The sequence below is a fragment of the Doryrhamphus excisus genome, chromosome 11 (assembly GCF_030265055.1).
Source record: "Doryrhamphus excisus isolate RoL2022-K1 chromosome 11, RoL_Dexc_1.0, whole genome shotgun sequence".
Classification (NCBI taxonomy): Eukaryota; Metazoa; Chordata; class Actinopteri; order Syngnathiformes; family Syngnathidae; genus Doryrhamphus; species Doryrhamphus excisus.
Genome location: NC_080476.1, coordinates 7,400,984 through 7,422,816, shown reverse-complemented (window position 1 = coordinate 7,422,816; position 21,833 = coordinate 7,400,984). Strand labels below are relative to the sequence as shown.

At 40.6% G+C, this 21,833-nt stretch overlaps 1 protein-coding gene across 1 annotated transcript; it reads right to left on the bottom strand.

Moving 5' to 3' along the window:
• Window positions 1-1,425: 1,425 nt before the first annotated feature.
• Window positions 1,426-21,500, bottom strand: LOC131138811 (neuronal migration protein doublecortin-like). The gene is made up of 7 exons (XM_058088060.1): window positions 21,341-21,500; window positions 18,635-19,059; window positions 15,769-16,109; window positions 7,051-7,153; window positions 6,115-6,204; window positions 3,221-3,318; window positions 1,426-3,141 (listed from the first exon to the last, which is right to left on the bottom strand). Exons 2-7 carry the CDS (start codon window positions 18,996-18,998, stop codon window positions 3,085-3,087), a joined length of 1,053 nt encoding a protein of 350 aa, XP_057944043.1. The 5' UTR covers window positions 18,999-19,059; window positions 21,341-21,500; the 3' UTR covers window positions 1,426-3,084.
• Window positions 21,501-21,833: the final 333 nt, after the last annotated feature.

Genomic DNA, 21,833 nt, shown 5'->3' with positions numbered 1-21,833 from the left:
TTTCTGAAAGAAAAGTCAGAGAAGAGCAAACATGTACCCCAATTAGTGTCCTGTTTGTACATGTGATGGAAAACAGGCCATTCTGTCAAATATGTGACACACAAGGGCAGTCCAGCCAATATTTGTGAAACATGAAAACCATTTGTCTCTGGGGCATTGGGGCATGAGCCGGTGGTGACCTTTCACCTTACTTGCGTACAATGCTCCTTTATTCTCAAGGAAATGAGTTTCACCTTCAAAGCATACAGTAACTCTAATGGGGAAAACACATTCTTCCTTCCATCCACCACCCAGAAGACACGGACATTGTTTAAACGCAGGACAGTGATTCATAACAGCTTCTGTTTCCCTTAAATGACTTTGGGCACAGTGACAATTTAGGAGTCTGTTTTTAGATGAACTCAAGTGTTTATCTTTTAGTGTTAAATTGAGACGTGACCCCCGGCAAGGACAACAAAACCACACACGTGCATAGATTTGCATACTTCTTCCAACCAGCAGATGGCAGCAGATTACCATTATAGCCTCTCTAGTGTCACGCTAACCACAGCCGCCACTCCTTAAACCGAGAGCACGCGCTGTGCGTAGGAGCCCATTGTCCACCCGGACTTGTATCCTCTGCAAATGCAGGACGAGCCTTGCTATTTATACGCCCTCATCTGGCAGTGCCATGGTACAGCTGCTACAGAAATCGTGAGATCCACCCAAACCCAGACACTTAAAAAAAACAATCTTTTTAATTGCGATTTTGTGCTAAAAATAATGTATTGAACAATTTGGCTAGTCCTACCTTGCTTTTCTTCGTTAACTGGTCCAAGATACGGACACAATTAGTGAATTTCTGTGAAGTAGAATTCAATACTAAAACATTTTTTGTAGTTACCACATAGAAAATTTGACTTTGTAAATACAGGTTTTATCACAGCGTCGTTAGAGCCTTGTAGACATGAAATAACACCCCTATAGTCACATATACACTACTCAATTCTTTGTTTACATCACATTGAGCAGGCTACGGCATCACTGCAAGGACATAACAGATGCCCACTACTAGCATCACAAACTTAAAGTGTTTCAGAGAGGGGGAGAAGGACAATGAAGCCAAAGTTACCACTTCCACACAGAATGAGAGGAGATTTTTTTTTTTTTTTTAAAACAGTACTCCTACTAATAGTTGCCTCTAATTAGGCCAATCTGTGATCCAGAATAGTTTCTGGTTATTTCCAACCCCGGATTTCTTGTTGCCATGGTGATGAAATAGCCTTTTGACCTCAATATGCACAAACTGCAATTTCAAACGCAAAATACTTTATGTAGTGCTTGTATGTGAACAGTTTTCTGCAATGCCACCAAGACTGTTAACGTAGAAGAATTGATGTGCTTATCGTCTTTAAATGAACGAAACCACAGATGAAGTAAAACCGTTTTAATTGCAAAAAAGATACCAGTTAATACATTGAATGGAGCACTGAAACAAGCCACTGTGACATAGCAAAATTCCACTAATAAAATATTGTATATCCCCAAAGGAGAAAAGAAGTTATTCAAGGGGTGGAAAAGGCATAGGTGGAATATAAAAAGGGGGCAGGAAGAAGGGTATTTACACTGTGATCAAGTGTCTCTACAAAACAAAGCGTGTTTGGAGGGTTTGTTTAAGAAAACACGTTACAAAGTGGTTAAAAAAGCGCATACCTTATTTCTTATTTTTAAAACAAAAATAGTAGTCAAAAAAGGCACCACTGTAGCCATCTAATATGGTGGTGGCCAGTTCACACAAGACGCGTTTTTGTTGTATATGCTGAAGAAACAAAGCGGCAGGGAAACCAACTGTGTGGGACTATACAGAAACTCTTGCAGAAAACGGAGACTTGTGCGACAGCGGCCTCTGTTGGACAAACGTTGCAATGACAACACGAGCCGTTGAGAAATGGCGACGCAGCCATTAAGGACACACACTTTTCATGACAAATTGCAAGGACATTTCTTCGCTATCCTTCCATCTAAATGCATAGATGCGCCATTGAAAAGAAAAGATGCCACACAAGCAGCACGACTTGTGGTCACTCATTGTAACTGCAGTATACGTGCTGACATTCAAAGTGCCTGCAGCCACTTGTGCTTCAGTTTCATCCAATTAAACAGGCTCAGGCTTGTTGCCTGTAAAACCTGAGAAAACTATAGAATATATATAAAATAAAAAAAAAACATTCCCACTGTAATATTTTTAATAAGAGCTGCACAGGGAGCATTGAAAAAAGTATATAAAAAATAAAGACCCCTTACAAAAAAAAAACAAAACTTTATACAATATTAAAAGCCAGGCAAGTCAAGTCCTTTTTCAATAAATCTGGCAACGCATCGCAACCTTAATTTATTATTTATTCTTATTTATTCATCTGTGATGTGTTAAATTGTAAAAATGTGACAAAAACACTGCTGTGTACTGATTGGCCTAATTAAGAGTTGAACTTTGGTCAGTCTTATGCACCATTAGGTCCTTCAAATCAGCTTCTTTTTTTTTTAAATGCACCTAAAGCCCTAAAATGAGGTCTCATGCACTGCTTTATGTAAAACATTGAGGGTATATGATGTAACTACCATGTATAGCCTGCTACTGTATGTATGGAGTCAGAGGAATCAGCTGGAAAGATTGTTATGATGACGTTATGGAAGCACAACAATGGCAACCGGAAAAAGCGAAGAATGTGAGAACTATACACAGTATTTACAGCTAAGTTAGGAAGGATTCCTCTGGAGAAAAAAAAAACATGACGAATGTAAAGTCGTACAAACGTTGAGCCAGATTTTTGTCTGCTAGAATCACCCATTTGCTGCTTGCAATTGTGTAGTTAGTGTAAAGAGTGCACCCAACACCCAACAGCAAGACTGACTTTTTTATCATCTATTGAACACTTGTGCCATTGTGTGATGATTTTGGTGATAAATTGACTTTCGAAAAACGACAAACAACCAGCAAATGGCATCAGTGCATTGCTTTGACCATAAGGTGACGCTCTTACGGGATGCGCACAGGTCTTCATTTAAAAAAAAAAAAAAAACGGTTTCATGCTGCAGGATAAGAGTCTACATGGACTCCCCGATGGAATCGTCGTCATCCAGAGATAAGGGCAGGTAAAGGTCCTGCAAAACATCAATTCAAATGATGCATTCAGGGTCAAAACGGTGGCGATAAAAGGATGTTTAGAGGGTGTGTTGGTACCTTTTGTTTGTTGTTGAGCCCCGGACTGGTGGGAGTGGAGATGGGGGAGTGTTTGGAGATGGGGGTGGACATCTGGCTGCTGGAGCCTGTCCCATTGGCTGAGGAGAAGAAGAGGAAGATGGCAAAGAGACATAAAAGGCGGGGCAGAACATTTATACAAAGTCATGAACGCTTTATGTAAATATTGAATCCTACTTTGCCGAAATTCATCTATTGCGGTTGACACTGGAACCAATTAACCGCTATAAACGAGGGATGTTAAAACCAGTATTTAAACAGCCATAAACAATTTTTATATATTCCATTGATAATGAAATCCTACTATGTGGAAGTTCACTCATCACATTCAGGGCTGGAACCAAATAACGCAGATCAACAAAGAAATACTTCATACAGTTCAAGGTTTCATGATGGTGACAGTTTCAGATTTCTGTTCCTATTAGTGTATTGTGTTGAATATTTGGTGGCACCTGAGCTTTTCTTCCTGTCACATACACAATCGTGATCATGCAAAACTATCATGCTGTGTAAAATGTATTTATTGTTCATGTTTGGGTGTCTGGAACGCATTAATTGGATTTCCATTGTTTTGTATGGGGAAAAATTACCCCACTTTTTCAGTGTTTTGTTTTTCATTGAACCTTTTGAAAGAAATTAACAAAAATTTAGAGTTTAGAGTATATTCCGGCCAATACAGTATCCCAGTTCGAGAAAAAAATTTCATATCTGATCATCCATCGGAATGGATTTTTTTCTTTTTTGTATCCCTTTTCCATATTGTGGGTTACAAAAACCAAAATCAACTGTTGCAAGATAGGCCCTGCTGCAGAAAAAGCACTGAAAATGAAACCATTCAATTGAGGTCTTCGTTCGATCCTTGTACCACACTAGGATTTACGTTCATGTTTACATCCAAGGAGCAGCAAAGATTTTGTCTCATTGTGTGTCTCCATGTGCCAAAAAGAGCCAGGTGGCCACTCCAGTCTTTTAAACACAACCTGGACAAAGCTTCACTGTTAATACTGCATGCACGCGTCATTTAACCACTCTGTTATACACACTAAGTGTGTCATTAAGAAGACCTCCTTCAAACCACTTACGGTTTGTCAGCTCCAATTCAGTCGAAAAAAATCCCCCAAAAGTACCCAACACTGTCTAGCCTCGGATTTCTTAGGAATCATTAATATTCCATGGAAAATTTAATCCAGAATGGGGGATATTTGACACACTGTCTCACAGTCAGCCAAACCAATATTTTTATAGTCATTTTACTGTGTAAAACTACAGTATTTATGTAGTAATTATATATTTACAGGCACAGCCTACTACTGGTAATACTAAACAGCTAGCCAGCCATCTGTATGACATTTCCACTCAATGCTGATCAATAAAGCAATCAAGTCACCCACCCCCCACGTCGACACCCCTATCTATTGTGTGCATGTGTCATCCTCCCAGCAGGGGATCAAACACGTACACCTGCTTTGTGGCTTGACGGCAAAGAAGGGAAGATGGAATTAGCAGCACGTTGGGAAAAATGCCAGAAACAAACACCTGAAAATGCAACAGTTTCCAGCTGTCATCTCCTCTTGCCTCCTGGATATTATCAAATGTTTAAATACCTTGCAGTCAAACAACAAGAGGCTGTTTACACTCTTAATTATGGAATATGACTTTAGTAATATCTCATTCTTGTCATTGGCATAACGTCATGGAGGTATTGTGTTGGAATCCAATTCAAGTTTCTCACCTTTATGCTGGGACTTGCAACTTTCCTTGGCCCCATGGTGGGTTATTACACTCACAAAATGTTTGTTTGGACACTATTTCACGGACCGATACATTACGGGGCAATATTGTACAAATACCACAACAGTGTGTTCATCCTAAACCTGGGAGGTTGGAAAACAGACATGTACCTTTAACATCGGGACGGACATCCTTTAGAAAAAACTACTAATTGTAGTCAGTTCCAGTCAGTTCCTAAAAATATGTGTTTTATTTTATCAGAATGACTTTACCATTAGAAGGATGTCGACTCCAGAACAGTACCACTACATTATGTTAGAATGTCAGAATCCTCCAGCACGACTGCAGGAGCTAATGGTGTCAATCTTCTCTCACGTTCCTACAGAGTTCAGCACCCAGGCTACAAATGGCCTAGTTTTCATTTCAATCAGGACACGGCTTTATTTTAACAGTTTTTGCATTTGAAAATGAAATACATATAATATAGTATGAATAAATACAGGTTGGTTTTTTTGCAGTCAATTGGTTCTATAACTGACCATGATACATTCATTTCTGCAAAGTAGGATCTTGTGTCACAAGACCTGGTGAGATTAAAACATAAAAAAAACAATGTGTGGGCACTAGGTGTGGTATGATTAATTGATTGATTAAAATTGATGAATCATGCATGCATTGGTTTCAGCACCTTGGTGGCTTTACAAGAACAATGGCATGAACGGAGTGAGCCCTTTTGGCAGTCATACAGTCGCATACCGTCATAGTGGGTGGAGGTGATGTCATAGAAATGAAATGACTAGATTTGCTTTGTTCACCCAAATCTCGTGGATCATCTCATCTTGTGTCTAATTATTTATCACATATTTTTAGAGCAATGATAACTTATCTGACCTAAATGTGTTTTTTTTAACATTAGAGAACTCAAAATAATCTAACACCCCTACAGTCACCTTTGCACTCACATTACCCAATATATAAACACACTGTAAGAGTAAATAAACCATTAAATGCATAAATAAGACTGGAGCTTGTGTGTGTTACTATAAACGTATCCTATCAGATATTAGGTCATCCATACAATGTCACTGAAAGTAAAAAGGCAAACTACTAAGTACATTTGATTACTGCTCAGAAAAAAAGCTTACTTGATTCTGCAGGAGACTTGCAGCGCTGGAAGGATAGAGGACTCTTGACTGAACCACGGAGGACTTTGTGACTCTTCATGACTCGGCACTCTGTAATGATAAAGGACTAAATATTTCAAAGACTTGATTGGCAGTTTGGATGCAAAATCTAATCTAGGCAATCATTTTTTTCCACTGAAGAAGCAGAAAATGCTACAAAAGACGACAAATAAAAAGAAAATGACCTTGACGGCATGTGATGAACACCATTGAAGCCAACACAGTGTATTTTTGAAACAGGAGTTTAAAAATGTGATTAATATGATATTGCCCAGGGCTACTGGCTGCACACTCTATTTATTGATGGTTGCCTGGCAACCTCATGGTGTGGACCATGAAGCATGACCAGTGCTGATCACGCTTTTGTTTAGCAACGTGCAGATAAAGAATGAGTAATGAAAATTGTCACTTTGACCCTGTAGCAAAAACTCTAGCTGCTAATTATAATATCGGTCCTTCAGTCTCACAGGAACCCTAGCATGTCCCTCCTCCGTCTTAACTTTCCTATTTACCACATAGACGCACTGCATGATTTTTGGAGGTGGTTTGCTTAGAAAAACAAAAAGAAAAAAGGATTATAGAGACTAAGAGGATTGCTTTAACATTTCTCTGCAGTATCAGTAGCGACACATCAGCTGGCCTAAACCTGTCACCGCACAGATTAATGCTTTTTCCTTCTACCTTGTTTCTTATTCCCGCTGGTGCCTGCAGATAACAGACTCCATTCTGTCTATCTCCTTATTGGCCTCCTTCTGACACCTCATCTTTTGCCTACATTAAACAAGCAAAGAGCTCCGTAGGCGATAATTACGGTATCCTATTCAAGGTAGAGGGGACACAAAATAGGAAATACACCACTGCAAAGTACAATAAAAATATATTAGTACAATATAGTACCGTTTTCATCCAGAGAGAAGTCGTCTTGTGCATAGCGGAATTTTTCAGGGCCACATGCAATGAAGACATCGTCATCTCCAAAGAAATCTTGAAGGCAAGTCACCTGTGAAGTTCAATAGACAAGAAGCACAAATCAAAAGGGGAACAACAATGCTAATACAAGATGACTTATAAAACATAACATTTGCATATAATCTGTTCTGAACCAAGATTATACTGCATACCATCCATTTCATATTTTCGTGGGTATGCTGGAGCCTATCCCAGCTGACTTCGGGCGGGACTGTCCCCAGCCAATGGCACACTCGCATTCATACGCCAATTAATCTAGCATGTTTTTGGAATGTGGGAGGAAACCGGAGTACCCGGAGAAAACCCATGCAAACTCCACACAGAAATGCCCAAGCAGAGATTTGAACTCAGGTCTTTCATCTTAACCACTCGTCCAATGTGCGGTTGATTCTTCCCATTAATATGGTCAACATCCAACAATTCCCGAACCTCTTGGTGATTGGTCTCCTGTGGATAACTGAGCTATACTGTATGAACCCTACCCTGCAAATGTGTTACATATAAGGGCAAATAATTCAACCTTTATAAGATGCTCATAAATGAGCTGGGAATGTCTATTGTCTATACATTGCTATTGGAATTAATAAAAATAAAAAATCACCAGAAGAAGTTTTCCTGGTATGTAGCCTACTTCAGCCACCATCTGGCCTCATAAAAACACCACTGGAACCAACAAGTGTAAACTAAACGCCGTAGAACTTCATGTTGTAGACGAAACAAACCCACAACATGGACATGTGGCATGATGGATGATCTTGTGTCACATTTGGGGAATGGGGGGTGGGGGCTGCATCGTGGCACATTTGGTGACACACATCCAAACTATGAGCTGCAGATACTTTGGGAAGGTCCCACCCCAGCAGCTGTCTTGGCCAACACGTTACAAGTGTGTAGTGGTGACTTAGTGGCGTGGCATCCAACAGCTGTAACCACCTCTTTACGGCCACATCATGTTTCCACCAACCAGAATAAAAGCCTGGATGATCCACTTAGCTGGTGCTTTGACTCCAGGGATTATATGTTAATTAGCTAGCTAGGCTAATTTAATGGGTAAGGTGTTGAGAAGAAGAGCATCAGATCTTTTACCATAAAATGGAAGCATGCATTTCCCTCCAGAGTGCAGCCACTGGAAGGGAAATGGACTGAAATGGGCCTGAAGGAGTAGGGAAGGAAGGATGGAATGTTTTAATAGCATTAAGAGCGGAGCCGATTAAAGAGATCAAGTGGTTATCCTAAAGGCTGCCACCTTAAGCTCTCAGCAGGAATATGCTGGATAGATAAAGATGGTGCCTTGATGCCCCCCCCCCCCCCCATTCATTGACCCATTAGCAAAACCAATACAGTAAAACCATACAAGCGATACGACCAGTGACAAGCACCTTCCAGCTCATGCACGCCCTGTCGGAGTCTATCCCAGCTAACTCTGGATGAGAGGCAGGGTTCACATTCATACCTATACAAATTGCTGTTATGTGGTTGTGCTAGAAATTATGTTTTTTTTGTCCAAGGGTGTTCACTCCAAGTAAAATTATGTTAAATGTTCACTTTTCATAAGTCATGTCTGTGGCATTGTTTTTTTTATTTATTTATTTATTTTTATCTAAAGCTGTGCTTGTTAAGCCTTTAACAGACCTCTGCATATATTTTTTTGGTGGCATGAGTGCAGAAAACAGTTGACCTCCAAGCATAATCTCTTCCCCTCCCCCTCTAGTCATTTGTAATTACAACTATCATCTATAAAATGTGTTTTACGTTAACATTGTTGGGTGTCTATGCAAAAATTGGCTTTGGTTAGAGTCCGTTTTGGTTTGAGTGGGACCTTAAGGATGTTAACCAAGGCACCAATGTATTATAATATTTGGGGACATATTGATCATGAAATTTAAAAACACACACACCTGGTAATTTATTCAATTTGTCATCTTTCTAGAGAGTTCTATGCCGCCAACCTTGTGCGAACCTGAGAGCCCTGACCTAAAACCAATTAAACGCCTTTGGGATGAACTAGACTAGAGATGACCAGCCGGCAGGTCCTCCGGTTCACTTCCTGTGGGTGTGTCCATACTCCAAAAGTACAGAAAAGTAACTCTGGGAGGAATAAGGTGACTCGGTAAAGAGCATCTACAAAGCCTAAAATAACTTGTGTTTATCTGCATGACAACATTGAAGCGTTCTAAAGCAAAGCACTCAGACTAATCCCATTCGCCACCAGAGATCATAAGCTGTAAGCTGCACATTATCTGTCCAGTTGCCGTACAGACTGCTCTTACCATTCATCTTATATATAAATGATTGTATAAATAATGTATCCACTGTGCATAGGTCTGGCAGCTGGCTACAGTTGTTGCAATTGTTATGGAAAACATTTCTGCTTGCTCTCAAAATGTCAAGAGTCGCTTTGAAACATGACATGGGAAACCAGCTTGGAAAGTATCTTCTTTCCATGTGGAAAAAGGTCAAATTTACCTGACAACAGCGCAGAGGCGAGGGACATATGAGAACATGACGCCAGTCACCGTCCATCTTTAGTAGTTTTTTTTTGTTTGTTTTAAACTGTGTTCAGATTTGATAGTATGAATGCATGTACTTGGACTGAGAAGGAGGGAGTCTTTACTGGCTCCTTACAGACTCCAACCAGAATCCGCTCCTTACTCTGTGCCATGCAGCCCATCCCCTAATCTCTGCCTCACCAGCTGTCGGGACCACATGACCTCCCAAATATTACAACTGAATTATTCAGCTCAACTGACCAGTGGCTTGCAGACTGTCTAATGGGGGTCAATTTGTAGGCAAGTGAAAAAAGAAGAAAAAGGTTTCCCCATCATCACTGTGAGGCCATATAGAATATTGTGAAGTTCCAGTTTGTGCCCATTAGATCGTCTGCAGGATATTTATTAGTGATGTGCGGGGCAGGGGAGGCAGAACCTACAAAAACCATCGATCATCATTTGTCCATTGACCTTTATTATAAATATATTTGCGTACAAGAAAACTTCCCCTTTTTTTTTATTTCGTCCATTACCCACAATCCTTATACGAGACATGAACACACCTCTCTTTTCAGTGCGCTCTAAAGATATAAAAAACAGGCGCCTAACAACTTATTTCCCACCTATAAAGCCTGAAAAACTCCTAAATCACCAATAATGGTGATTTATAATAATGGCCCCATTTACAGAATGCAACATTCATATTAACCAAGCTACTGTGACATTGTTATTAACAACGTTATGCCAAAGAACTACGTAACTGGCATAGTGACACCTTGTGACCACACACTCGCCCACAATGAGTTAGCGCCGCGCCCGCAATGCCTCAGGCCACTACCAAAAAGGTACATATTGGAGCTGCTTCCACCGAACCGATTTGATTTCGCACTGATGTGAAATCCATGCACCCAGGAAGGAAGTGCTGGTCATGCTGTTACTAAAGGGTCACAAGATTTATATAAAAAACTTTTGGAAGTGTTTTAATAGGCAGGTGTGACTGTTTTTAGCTGTTTTTATATCTTTAGAATACACAGAAAGATGTCTAAGGATGGATGACGGGCAATTCCACAAAAAGTTACGTTTTCCTTTCAGTAAGAATTGCTGAATTTGCAGATTTCCTGAACAAATACAGGAAGGAAAGCTAAGGTGAGGTCGCCATGAGCATGGCTTCTCGGCTTAGTGCACAAGCCCTGCCTCCCGTCTGAGTGCACACCAATTGCTTGCCAGTTTCTGTTTGTCAGCCACTAATATATGTCATACTTGCAGTACCGCTACATCCTGAGTGGGTGGGGGCGTATGATATGTGTTATGTATTATATATTGGCTATTTGGCTGTTATATATTTGGCTATTGCATGAAGTTTTAAAATAAGTGTTTTAATAAAACAACTTGACACAGCTCTGCAAGGTTAAGGAAATAAAGTGTTTAAAAATGAAATTATCCTTAATTCCAAACGTCTGGGACCTATATGCGACGCAGCATCAGCAATTTAACCATCAGCGCCCATTTGAAGCAGCAGATGAGTGAGTCAGGCAGCGATTTATCTGCACAGTCATGGGGGGCCAGCTGGTGTCTCATCTTTTCAGCCCCTCCCCTCCCTAACATCTAGGAAGCAGGGCTGACGGATGTTGGCCAGATCATCATTAAATTGTGCTTCCCCCTGTTTCCCCTTAGGTCACATTCACCAGTTGATGCCTTAACGACTGCTGTCAGGATACACGAGGACCACGCCCTATATAAAACCACTCTCAATTGTGGGGGGGGAGGGATTACTTCTACGTTTGTGATAGAATGAAATCAGCAAAGGTTGCAGGTAAGACCCACTGCAAAGAAAAAAAAAGACACACTCAGCGTATTGCACCTTTTGTCACAAGCTGAATTCATCCTGGCGGAGCTTATCGCCATGACAACAGCTTCTGCAGCATGGCCAAGAGCAAAGCAGACTGCAAAGGCAGACTTTTCCCCCCCCGTACTCTCCCCTTAACCAGATGAATTTAGTCAATAAAACATAAAAACATGTACCCATCCTATTCTTAGAATTAACTTTAAAGCAAATGGAAGTCTTTTGTTCTCTTGCAATAAAGAGTGACCTTCCGCCTAGTGAGATGCTGCCCTCACGCCTCCACTGCTGCTCTTCACCGGCTCTTATGTAAAATTATTTGCGGAAGAAAAAGGTTTGGTATTCAAAGCAGGGTCACATTGATGGACATAAAATGCTACTGAGGAAATGGCACCTTGAATCGGACTTGGAATTAGAGCCTTTCTACAATGCATTCGACGCAAAGCAGACAAAGATGATTTAATGCAAAAGGTCTGCAGGGAATTGGATCTTGGTGTATTTGTTAAAAGCAAATAAACATATATGCTTAAGGCAATGGGGAATAATTACCCCTTACAAGTAAAAAAAAAAAAAAAAAACAAGTGATCGCAATTGGCTCTAATGGTGGAAAATTACTCCTGAATCCATCGGCCCCACCCGTCTGAATGAAGTGAAAAGCAGCAGTGTTTGAGGGGAAAATGGGAGCAATTTCCTCCAAGTGAGGACGACAGGGTGTCTTTCACGTCTGTGAGGCATTAAGGAAAAGGAGAAGTCAATTAAATATCAAAACTATAACCTTGTGTCCGATGCAAAGCGGTCATCCTTTAAACCTGAGCTCACACCCAATGATGGAATGCATGTTAAAAATAGATTTGTTTTTTTTTAAAGCCAAAATTCAGCATCGATTATAAACTTTCACACCCACTACACAGGATGTGGTACCCAGCTGGGCTCTCTTTGTGCCTGGGATGTGGTCTCCTAGCAACCAGACCTAGCAGCTATCGCTATGCAATGGTAGGAGGAGAAGGACGATCGGCAGAGAGTCAGGGAGGGGCAGGCACTGCATCAATAACGCTTCTCTACCAGACCACCTCAAACACACCGCTGCTAAAATCTACCACCGCACACAAAAAAGGAGAAATTGTGCAAGCTCTGCATTAAAATGAGCCAGTCGGTATTCATCCCTCCAATGATGAGCACAAATCTTAGTATGTAACATACAGTAGTTCAACATCCTCTTATAACCAATCTTAAACATGAACGCAATGATGCACATCTGCTCCGTTACAATCCAACACCTGGGGGCTCACACAGGGCACCCCTGGGAGAATACATTCAAATCAAATTCCTCCATCTATCATTAGACCGTTACACCCACCCCCCCATGGCAAGCCACCATCTTACGCAGAAAGAGAGAGGGAGTACAACCAAAGAAGCCGTGATGGACCATCTGTCTTGAATAGTATTGGAAAGATGAGGATTAGTGCATGTGTTGCCTCAAAGAAACATGTTCATAACACATGCGAGTTAATGTTTCTTTCTGGTGATAATTTGATGATCAATGCAATGGAATTTTGATAGGATTAGGCTAACATTTGGGCGTCAAAAGGCCTTAAAACACACACCGTAAGGTATATATTGTTTATATATACACCCTTGTCATTAAAGTCCCCACAGAGTCTGATGCTTTTTTCTAACTTTCTGACCTGAACACAACATCAGTGCAATTCCAACACCATACACTGTATATATCGCCAACCAACAAGTCTCTAGTTCCTGCAGCATTGTAATAACGTTCCTTTCTCACTAAACGACCACGGTGTGCATTCATGGACACCCAGAACATCACAACATCTTTATTATATGTACAAGCATGTGTAATCAAAAGAAAATGTATAAAGAGAAAAATAGAGTGAATATTCTTAGAACTCACTTTGTAACGCTTAAGGAAGTACAATTGCTGTATTTAAATCCTAGAAAATACACTCAAAGCATGAATCATCTTAAATAACATGGTGTCTTTGAATGCAACCCTACAATGCTCAGAACGAGGTGAGTGTGATTCAAATATTCTGCTACTATTGTGTTTTTGTTATCTTTTAGCATGATTTACATTTTCAGTTTGGCACTATTAACAGAGGTGATGATGCAACTCCACAATAGAAAAGAGCACATTTGGTGTACTTTTAAGCTGGAAAAAACAGCCACAAGGTGACAGAGCGTGGCCGCCATCTTTCCCACTGAATTACGTGCACACAGTTCAGTTGTAAATGTGAAAACTAAATAGTTCACGTTATATTTATAAATAAAAAAAAGCTTTGATTGATTTTCATATATTTATGTTGTGGTGTCGCTTAGACATTTTGGCAAAATTTATGTCAAAATGAGCGTTATGCTTGAAATGTATCTGATATTTTGCTGAAACCTACCTGTGTTCTACTAAACAATGGAAAAAGGCAAAAGATTTTTTTTTCCTGATGAAAGATGAGTCTAATCTAATGGGCGGTACCAAGCTTTTGAATAATGTCTGGGATTGAATGAGTTAATCATGATTAATTTTGAAACATAAATCAGATTTTTTTTTTTTAAATCATCATTTAAGGCCTATTTCTTTTACACACATGACAAGATTGCTTGAATCATTCCTGTACTCTGCAGCTACATTTTATGTTTTGACAGTTGGAAGAGATTATTTGATTATTATATTATTCCATGGGAAAATTTGATTTAATCAAATTTGAGGCTGAATGACTTCCTTGATGGTGTTCAGCCTTCCACTGTAGTGGTGTGTGTTTGCTGTGGGAAGCCTTTGTGGTCATTCCAACACAACCATGTGCATCCACCCGGTAAGATCAAAGAACAGCATATAAAATTAAAAATACATTAACAGTCAAAGTGGTTACATTGGTCATGACCATCAAAGTAGTTATGTACGGTAGAGGACAAAGTATCATTGTGAACCGTGACGCAGAAGGCCCAAGCTGTCTGTACAATGACCTCCATTATCTTACATTGTTGTTAGTCTGGGTTCACCTGCCTTGTGGTTCAGGTCATTAGTGGCCTTTTGGTGTATGTAGGACACCGGTAGTTCTGACTGAGAAGATCTAAAGTCATGGGAAGTTCTGGATTCCACACTCTACAAAAGCAGGACTAAAATATGAGATCCTGCAAGCGACCAAACAGAAGTATGTGTCCCGTATTCAGTTGAGTTGGCGTGAGAATGAAAAATAGTCTGTCAAATGTGTAGTCAATTTATGACAACTTGTCACGGTCTAAGCCTATCGATGACGGCGTGTGTGATCACTCATGTTTGACTATTTTACAATATTCGTTTATACATTTTGCCTGGCTCTATTGTCTAGCTAGCTAGCATTATCTACATAGTCTCTGGTCCACAGACTCCAAAATGTGTCTTTTTGTCTTCAGACTTTAGTCTGATGACTTAAAATGTGTCCTCATTCAAAGTATTCAACTAATGTGATTGTTACTTTGTAATTTCTAACAAGGAAACCGTTTCCCTTTAACGTCCAATCAGGTTTAAAAAGGGAACTGAACTTTTTTGGGAATTTTTCCCCACCATTCCCAATCCCAAAAATGTGAAAAAAAACATTTCTTTCCCTTTTCTGTGCATTCCAACACGAGAAATTTGTTAATTTGAGCTAGCTTACAACCTATTTCAGCTATGGAGGTTCTATAACAACGTAGCATGATTTGATATCCATGCTGTGATCATGCATTAACACATACACCGATAATGATCTTGCCATATTTTGATGATTTAAAAACACTACCGAAACAATGCCTTGCTAATCACTAGTCTCAGCATCATTCACAGACGGATGAGAGGATACCTAGCTCTCCATTTTGCTAAGACTTAACAAGATACTCGGTTAATGTCAGCATTTTTTTTTTTTACCTGAGGACTGGAGCACTTGTGCTGGAAGATACAGCCATCCCAATGGGAGTGGAGATCTTAAATGTTGTTGTTGACAGAACTAGCATAAGTATGTGTATCAATTTGCAGAGAAAAGACGTTTGTGGTGTTTTAAATCATCAAAATACAGCAAGATACTGTAACTATTACATGTATATCATGGATATTAAACTATACAACGTTGTTAGAGGGTTGTTTTTTGAGGGCTTCATAGTGGACAATGACAGTATTGTAAGCTAGCTGAAATTAACTTGTTTTTTCGTGTTATAAGAAATAAGTGTTCATGTTTCACATAAAGATTGTGAATGATGGGAAAAATTCCCCAAAAAGTGCAGTTCCCCTTTAAGAACAAAACAGCAAATGGGTGGATTATACCAAATCGTGTCGACACGTCAATGACATACCTGCTTCCCGTCCAGCGTATAGATCCTTTTTACCACGCCGCTTTCCAGCTTAATGGCCTCCGTGATGTCGGTGAGCACCTGCTCGAAGGAGTGCGCCGTCTTCTTATTGAGCAGGACGCGCACGGCCTTGCGTGGTTTGACACCGCTGCGCATCACTGTCACCAGTTTGGGTCGAACAAAGTCCTTGCTCTCTCGGGGCTCGCTGGCGGCTTTTGCGGCCAGCGACTGAATGTTCTTCTGGCTGGCCGAGGCCTTCACATTCACCGACCAGTTGGGGTTGACGTTCTTTGTGTAGTCGACCTTCTTGAAGAGGTTCTCTGAAGCGCAAACGTAGCTCTCCCCTGAGATGGAAGCCAATATTAGGTTAGTGTGTTGTGAGCACATTGTGGACACCGGAGAGTCCCAATGGTGTCCTCGCCCACACATACACTGGAGATGATTAAATCTTTAGATTTAAAGATCTAATTTGACACTTCTGAAAAGGGAAAAAGGGGGTTCCAAACCTTATTTTGGTTGAGAGAATTTCCAGAGCAGGATGGCAGGGTAGAACATTTCTTATTAAGTGCATTACACTTGCTAATGCTAATGTTTGAATTGCTTTGCATGGGGGGGGGGAGGTTAAAAATATAAAGTATCTCCCTTGACAAATACTGCACACAATGTGGCAAAACTAACGGCCACAACATTACGTAAACCTGCACAATTGAGCGTTAAACAATATTATTTTAGCACTGTATCATGCTGTGCCTGTGTGTAATAATTAAATATTTCTCAATATGCAGTGCCAATCTACACCACTGCAAACTACAATAAACATGTTCAATTGTAACCTCTCACACGTTATCTCATTAAGTTGTGCAGGTCTACCAAATGTTGCATTGCAACCCATTCAACTCCCGTGCTGCAAATCTGCTCGACAAAACAGTCTGTATATCCTCAACATAATCTCCTATTTTCAGTTAGTCACCATCATTCTTCTCCTACAGCTAGTTTTGAAGAAAAAACAAAAAAGGCGGAAACAAAAGGCAGCCGGGAAAGAGTGACAGAAAGCAGGACAAAAAAAAAGAAGTGGGGAGGGGGATCCAGAAGGCAACAATTAGTCCAAATGTGGGGAGATTACAGCAAAGACAAAAACCAGGATTACATACTGCTCAGGAAATTGAGCAATTAATTATACCGCACAAGAAGTTAAATACTCCTTTACTAACCCCCTTCTTAACTGTGCTCTCCATGCACCACATATACGTACGTACTGTGAAGACCAAGGTTATTCACAACCTGGCAACATAATTTGTCATTATTTTTCACATTAATAAAATGCTCTACATCAGGGCACAGCAAAGTGTGGCCCCGTGAGCCTCTACTAGAATACCAGACTATACTTAGGGACCGCCCTACTTCCTGAAACCTGATTTTCTTGACTATTTTGTGCAGTTTTCTGCATATCGATATTTCTGTTAAGCACAATATCAAAAACAAACATATTGTTCATATCGATATAGACTGGATTTGATGGGGAGGTCTCATGTTTCAAAATGGCGCATCCCGAATGCTAGCTAGTTATGACAGCTCTGCGTCTCTTGCAGCGTTTTTAGTGTTTAATAGTGCTTTATTTATTTATTACCTCCTTATTGTTTGGTGCCATACCGACCCCTTAAGCAAGTGTGCAGCTATAGATGTTCATCTTATTACATTTGTATCTTGCCGCTTGAGCCATTGTTGACACTCTGGATCAGTGGATAGCAGGTGTTAGCATCCTTTCGCTATGTCCAATGAACGGATATCACTGCGGAAATATGGAGGTGGAGAGGCTGCATAGCGGGATTGAACAGCGAAAAAGACGGTATAAAGATCTTCAAAGACGGCATCAACCATGTTTATCGTCTGTTATCATGGAGAACATGAGATGGAAGCACTAACCCGGCTGCAGAGACTACCGAGAGTCCATCACTATTGCACTGAAGATTGAACAGTATATTTAACTTTTTATATTTATTTAAAAAAGAAAATATACCATTTCATTTCAGTGGTTATTTTTGTTTTATATTGTTTAATAAAACTTTGTACATACATTTGGCTTTGACATTTGTCTAAATTCAGTTTATAGAAAAAAAATAGAAATATATCATAGTATCAATATTTCACCAAAATATATCGAGATACGAGTTTGTCCATATCGCCCAGCCCTACTACAAATCTATTCATTTTGCCTATGCCATCACAGCCGTTGGCTAAAACAAGTTGGAAAATTTGGTTTTCTTTATTTTTCTCAAGCTGCTGCACTTCCCACTGATGACATTCATTACATTATGTAAAACATTAGCAGGTAGCATTTAGAATGTCAAAATTATCATTTATATGAATACTTTTTTTTTAGAAAACTATGAAAATTAATAATTTTATTTAATATTCCAAACAAAACTTCAATTTCCAGGCAAAGATACCCATTCTAAAATACTTGAAAAGATCAGAGACCGTGTCATATATATTGTATCAAGTCTCAAATGCCTTTGCCTTGTGTAAAACCCACCAAAACAGTTTATTTAACCAAGTCTGGTTGTTTAAACAGGGAATAACAAAAAGGGAAAAACAAGAGCTGCAAGTTTTAAACAGCTATGCCATTTAAAAGTAGCCAAGAATTTACATTTGCAGCCTTTTAACCTCATCATTGCCAAATTGAGGCAAATACTTCTTTGCCCAGACAGGCTAATATGTGATTATGTTATTACTAATATGTGATTATCCTGTCAAGAGGCGGCTTAATTTAATGCTTCAAATATTGGATCGCAACTTATTTTGGACTACTTCACGAAATTTCAAGACATTTGGGACTTTTGGAATTTTATTAAATGTTTTAAAAGCTTACCCTCCTCAAGTTCATCAAGGGCCGAGACCCTGCTGGCGCCATCAATGGTGAAGATAAAGCGGACACCCTGGGGCAGGTTGATGTGGTCGGACAGCGAGCGAGTCAGGTCGGCCAGCAGAGAATCGAAGGTGCGAAATCGGTCGTTGGCCACAGCGTACACGATGCCCTTGAAGTAGCGGTCGCCGTTACGATAGAAGCGCACCTTTTTGGCCTTCTTCTCATTGGACAGGGCTTGCAGGGTGCGTGTGCGGTAGAAGCTGCAGTGGGCGCTGTGGGTTGGGCTGGGGAGTCCGTTCATGCGGCCGCCCCGCGGAGTGCGAGCCGTCTTGTCTCGCTCGTCAAAATGCCCAAAATCTAGCTCCATGGTGACCGAGTGGTGATGCTTGTGACAGATGAGTGGCGAGGGAGGAACAGGTCCACAAGGTCTACAACATAGGGGGACACAATGTTGCCATTAACCCATGACGTCTGCAGATTAAATGGATTAAACCAACCAGCGGGTGCATGAAGAAGTAAATTGGTTGATTTCTCATACCTACTTTTGCTGACTATTATTCTGTGCTGACGTCGGTTTTGGCCTACAGTATATTCAAGGCTGCAATATATCGGAATCAGAAGTGAAAGATTTCATTCTAATCTCACCAGCATGTGCTGGAAGTCCGTATCAACAATAGGTTCCATCCACTCATTTATATTTCACATTGTTTTACATTTGCTTTTGTACGTCTAAATTTTGGTCTGATGTTTTGGAACAAATCCATGCCAGAAGCCAAGGTTCCCCTGTACCTCGCCTCTAGTCTATCAAAATGGCTGCTCGTCCAATGCTGGATGCTTTACTGTGTTTGACCACCATTTTGAATTAAAGTTGAAACCCTCAACATGAATAGTTTGTAGTGGTGGACAGTGTGTGCTATCAGAGGACATCCCAAAGAGAGAGGCATGCATTTAAATGAGATTCAAAGCACTTAGCCTCTTCAGGATTTATGCAAATGATTGTCCATCAAACAATAACCAAGCTGTGTTTTGAGATGTCCCCAGTGTGGAGGACCATCTACGTGTCTTTCAGGCTTGAACAGTTACATTAAATCAAGCTACCTTGTCCAAGTATGCTTGAAACACTTTCAAGTAGGAATGACTGATATAAACGTACCCAAAGCCAATAAAACTATGCAGACAGAAGCGTTACTCCTTACATTTCCTAAAGGTTAGCATGCTTGAATGATGCTGGTGCCAGCAACTCATACTGTGGTTTGTACAGTAAAACATCACATTTTCAATAGGATGCAATATTATTTTGTCATAATAATAATATACTTTGGCATAATGGCTTGGTTTTGGTTTTATTCATTGATTTACAACCGATTATCCAGACGAGGGTCGCAGGGGTGCTGGAGCCTAGCCCAGCAGTCTTCGGGCGAGAGTACACCCTGGACTGGTCACCAGCCAATCACAGGGCACATATAGACACACAACCATTCACACTCACATTCATACCTATGGACAATTTGGATTAACCTAGCATGTTTTTGGAATGTGGGAGGAAACCAGAGTACCCGGAGAAAACCCACGCATGCACGGGGAGAACATGCAAACTCCACACAGAGATGGCCGAGGGTGGAATTGAACTCGGGTCTCCTAGCTGTGAGGCCTGCATGATAACCACTTGTACGCCGTGCATGGTTTGGTTTTAGTCTGGTTGAAAAAAAAAAAAAGTATCAAAATGGCCCCCACTTCCCAACATGTTTCACTACGCGGCTTGGACACCCCTGGAGGTCTGTCTTTCACTTTTGCTTTGACCAAAATCTACTGTAAATGCAACCTTTGGCTTAAAAAAAAAAGGATTCCATTTGTTACCTGACTTGACTAGCTTGAGTTCATCGGGTTCATGCGTGACAGCAAAAGGAGGAGCATCGTTTCAAACGGTCCGAATGTTATAGTCAAGATAATAAATCATATCTGTCATTGAAACATCGATTCATTCTGTGTCCTAACCAAAGACGCACCTCCCACCCCCCTTTGCAGTGATGATCAGAGTGACATAAAGACTGCTTGGTTTTATGAGCGGCATGCTGACAGGGGTGGGACCAGTGGTGCTCCTCAGCTGACAAAGAGCAGGTTTCAAAGCCCATCTGCTGCTCAAATGGGCAGAGCCAACAGAAAAGTGACCCTTCCCCTGCAGAATATTAACTGGAAGGATGGTCCATTGTCTGGTTGAGGGTTACTGCATTTAAATGTGACATCACTACCATGCTGCATTGCTTCCTGGAGGAGCACCTCCATAAAAGTCCTAAAAGTGAGTCTCAGTTGAAAAAAAAATACTCATTCATTCACATCTCATTTGAAGATAATATAATAAACATAATATATATCCCAATGGTTTACTGACAAGATCTCCAAATTGGAATAAAAGCCTGTATTCTTCATTTTTGGCTGACTATGTATGACACTGCTTCAACGCAAGTAATAAGTTACAAAAAGGTGATGTAGAATTAATGACACTTCTTGTTAAGAAGGGATAGCACGTGACATCAGATGACGCCAATTTTTTTCTTTCATTTCTACGTCTAATAACCCACTCAATCTCACACACGCTTAAAAATAAGTCCAATCTTCTCCTCTAAAGTCTAAAAAACTATTCCAAACAGATTCCAGGTGCCTAATTTCAATTCAAAGTGCGCCGATAATCCCACCCAAAAGTGGACTCACCTGCGTGGCTGCTTGCACCAGTGAAGAGAGCGTGTATGTGCAGGGGGGGGTGTGCCAGGGAGTGTGTCAGACAGCGTGCGCGTGTGTGTGTGTGTGTGTGCGTGTCGATGCTGCTGCAGGAAAAGCTCCACGCCGCTTCTCTGCTCCCTTTGTCTGCCAGTCGCTGCCTGCCTGCCTCACCGGGGCAGCCGCCGGGTCCTAAAGCCGTCCGATTCCGGACACGCCCACTTTGGACAATGAAATGAGTGCCAGAAAAAAGTGGGTCATTAGCTTCACACCTCGTATGAAACACATTTGAGACAATTAAGATTAGGAGGTTAATGTATTCTGTAATGATGTCTCATTCTATGACTATAGGACAACTTTAAAACAACTATTTTCATTTAAGTACATACATTACAGATTTAATTGATTGACTGTGTGGAATTGATTACTGATTAATAGCATCTTGAATCAACTGACTAAAAGAAGAACACAAGGTCAGCTATTAGGG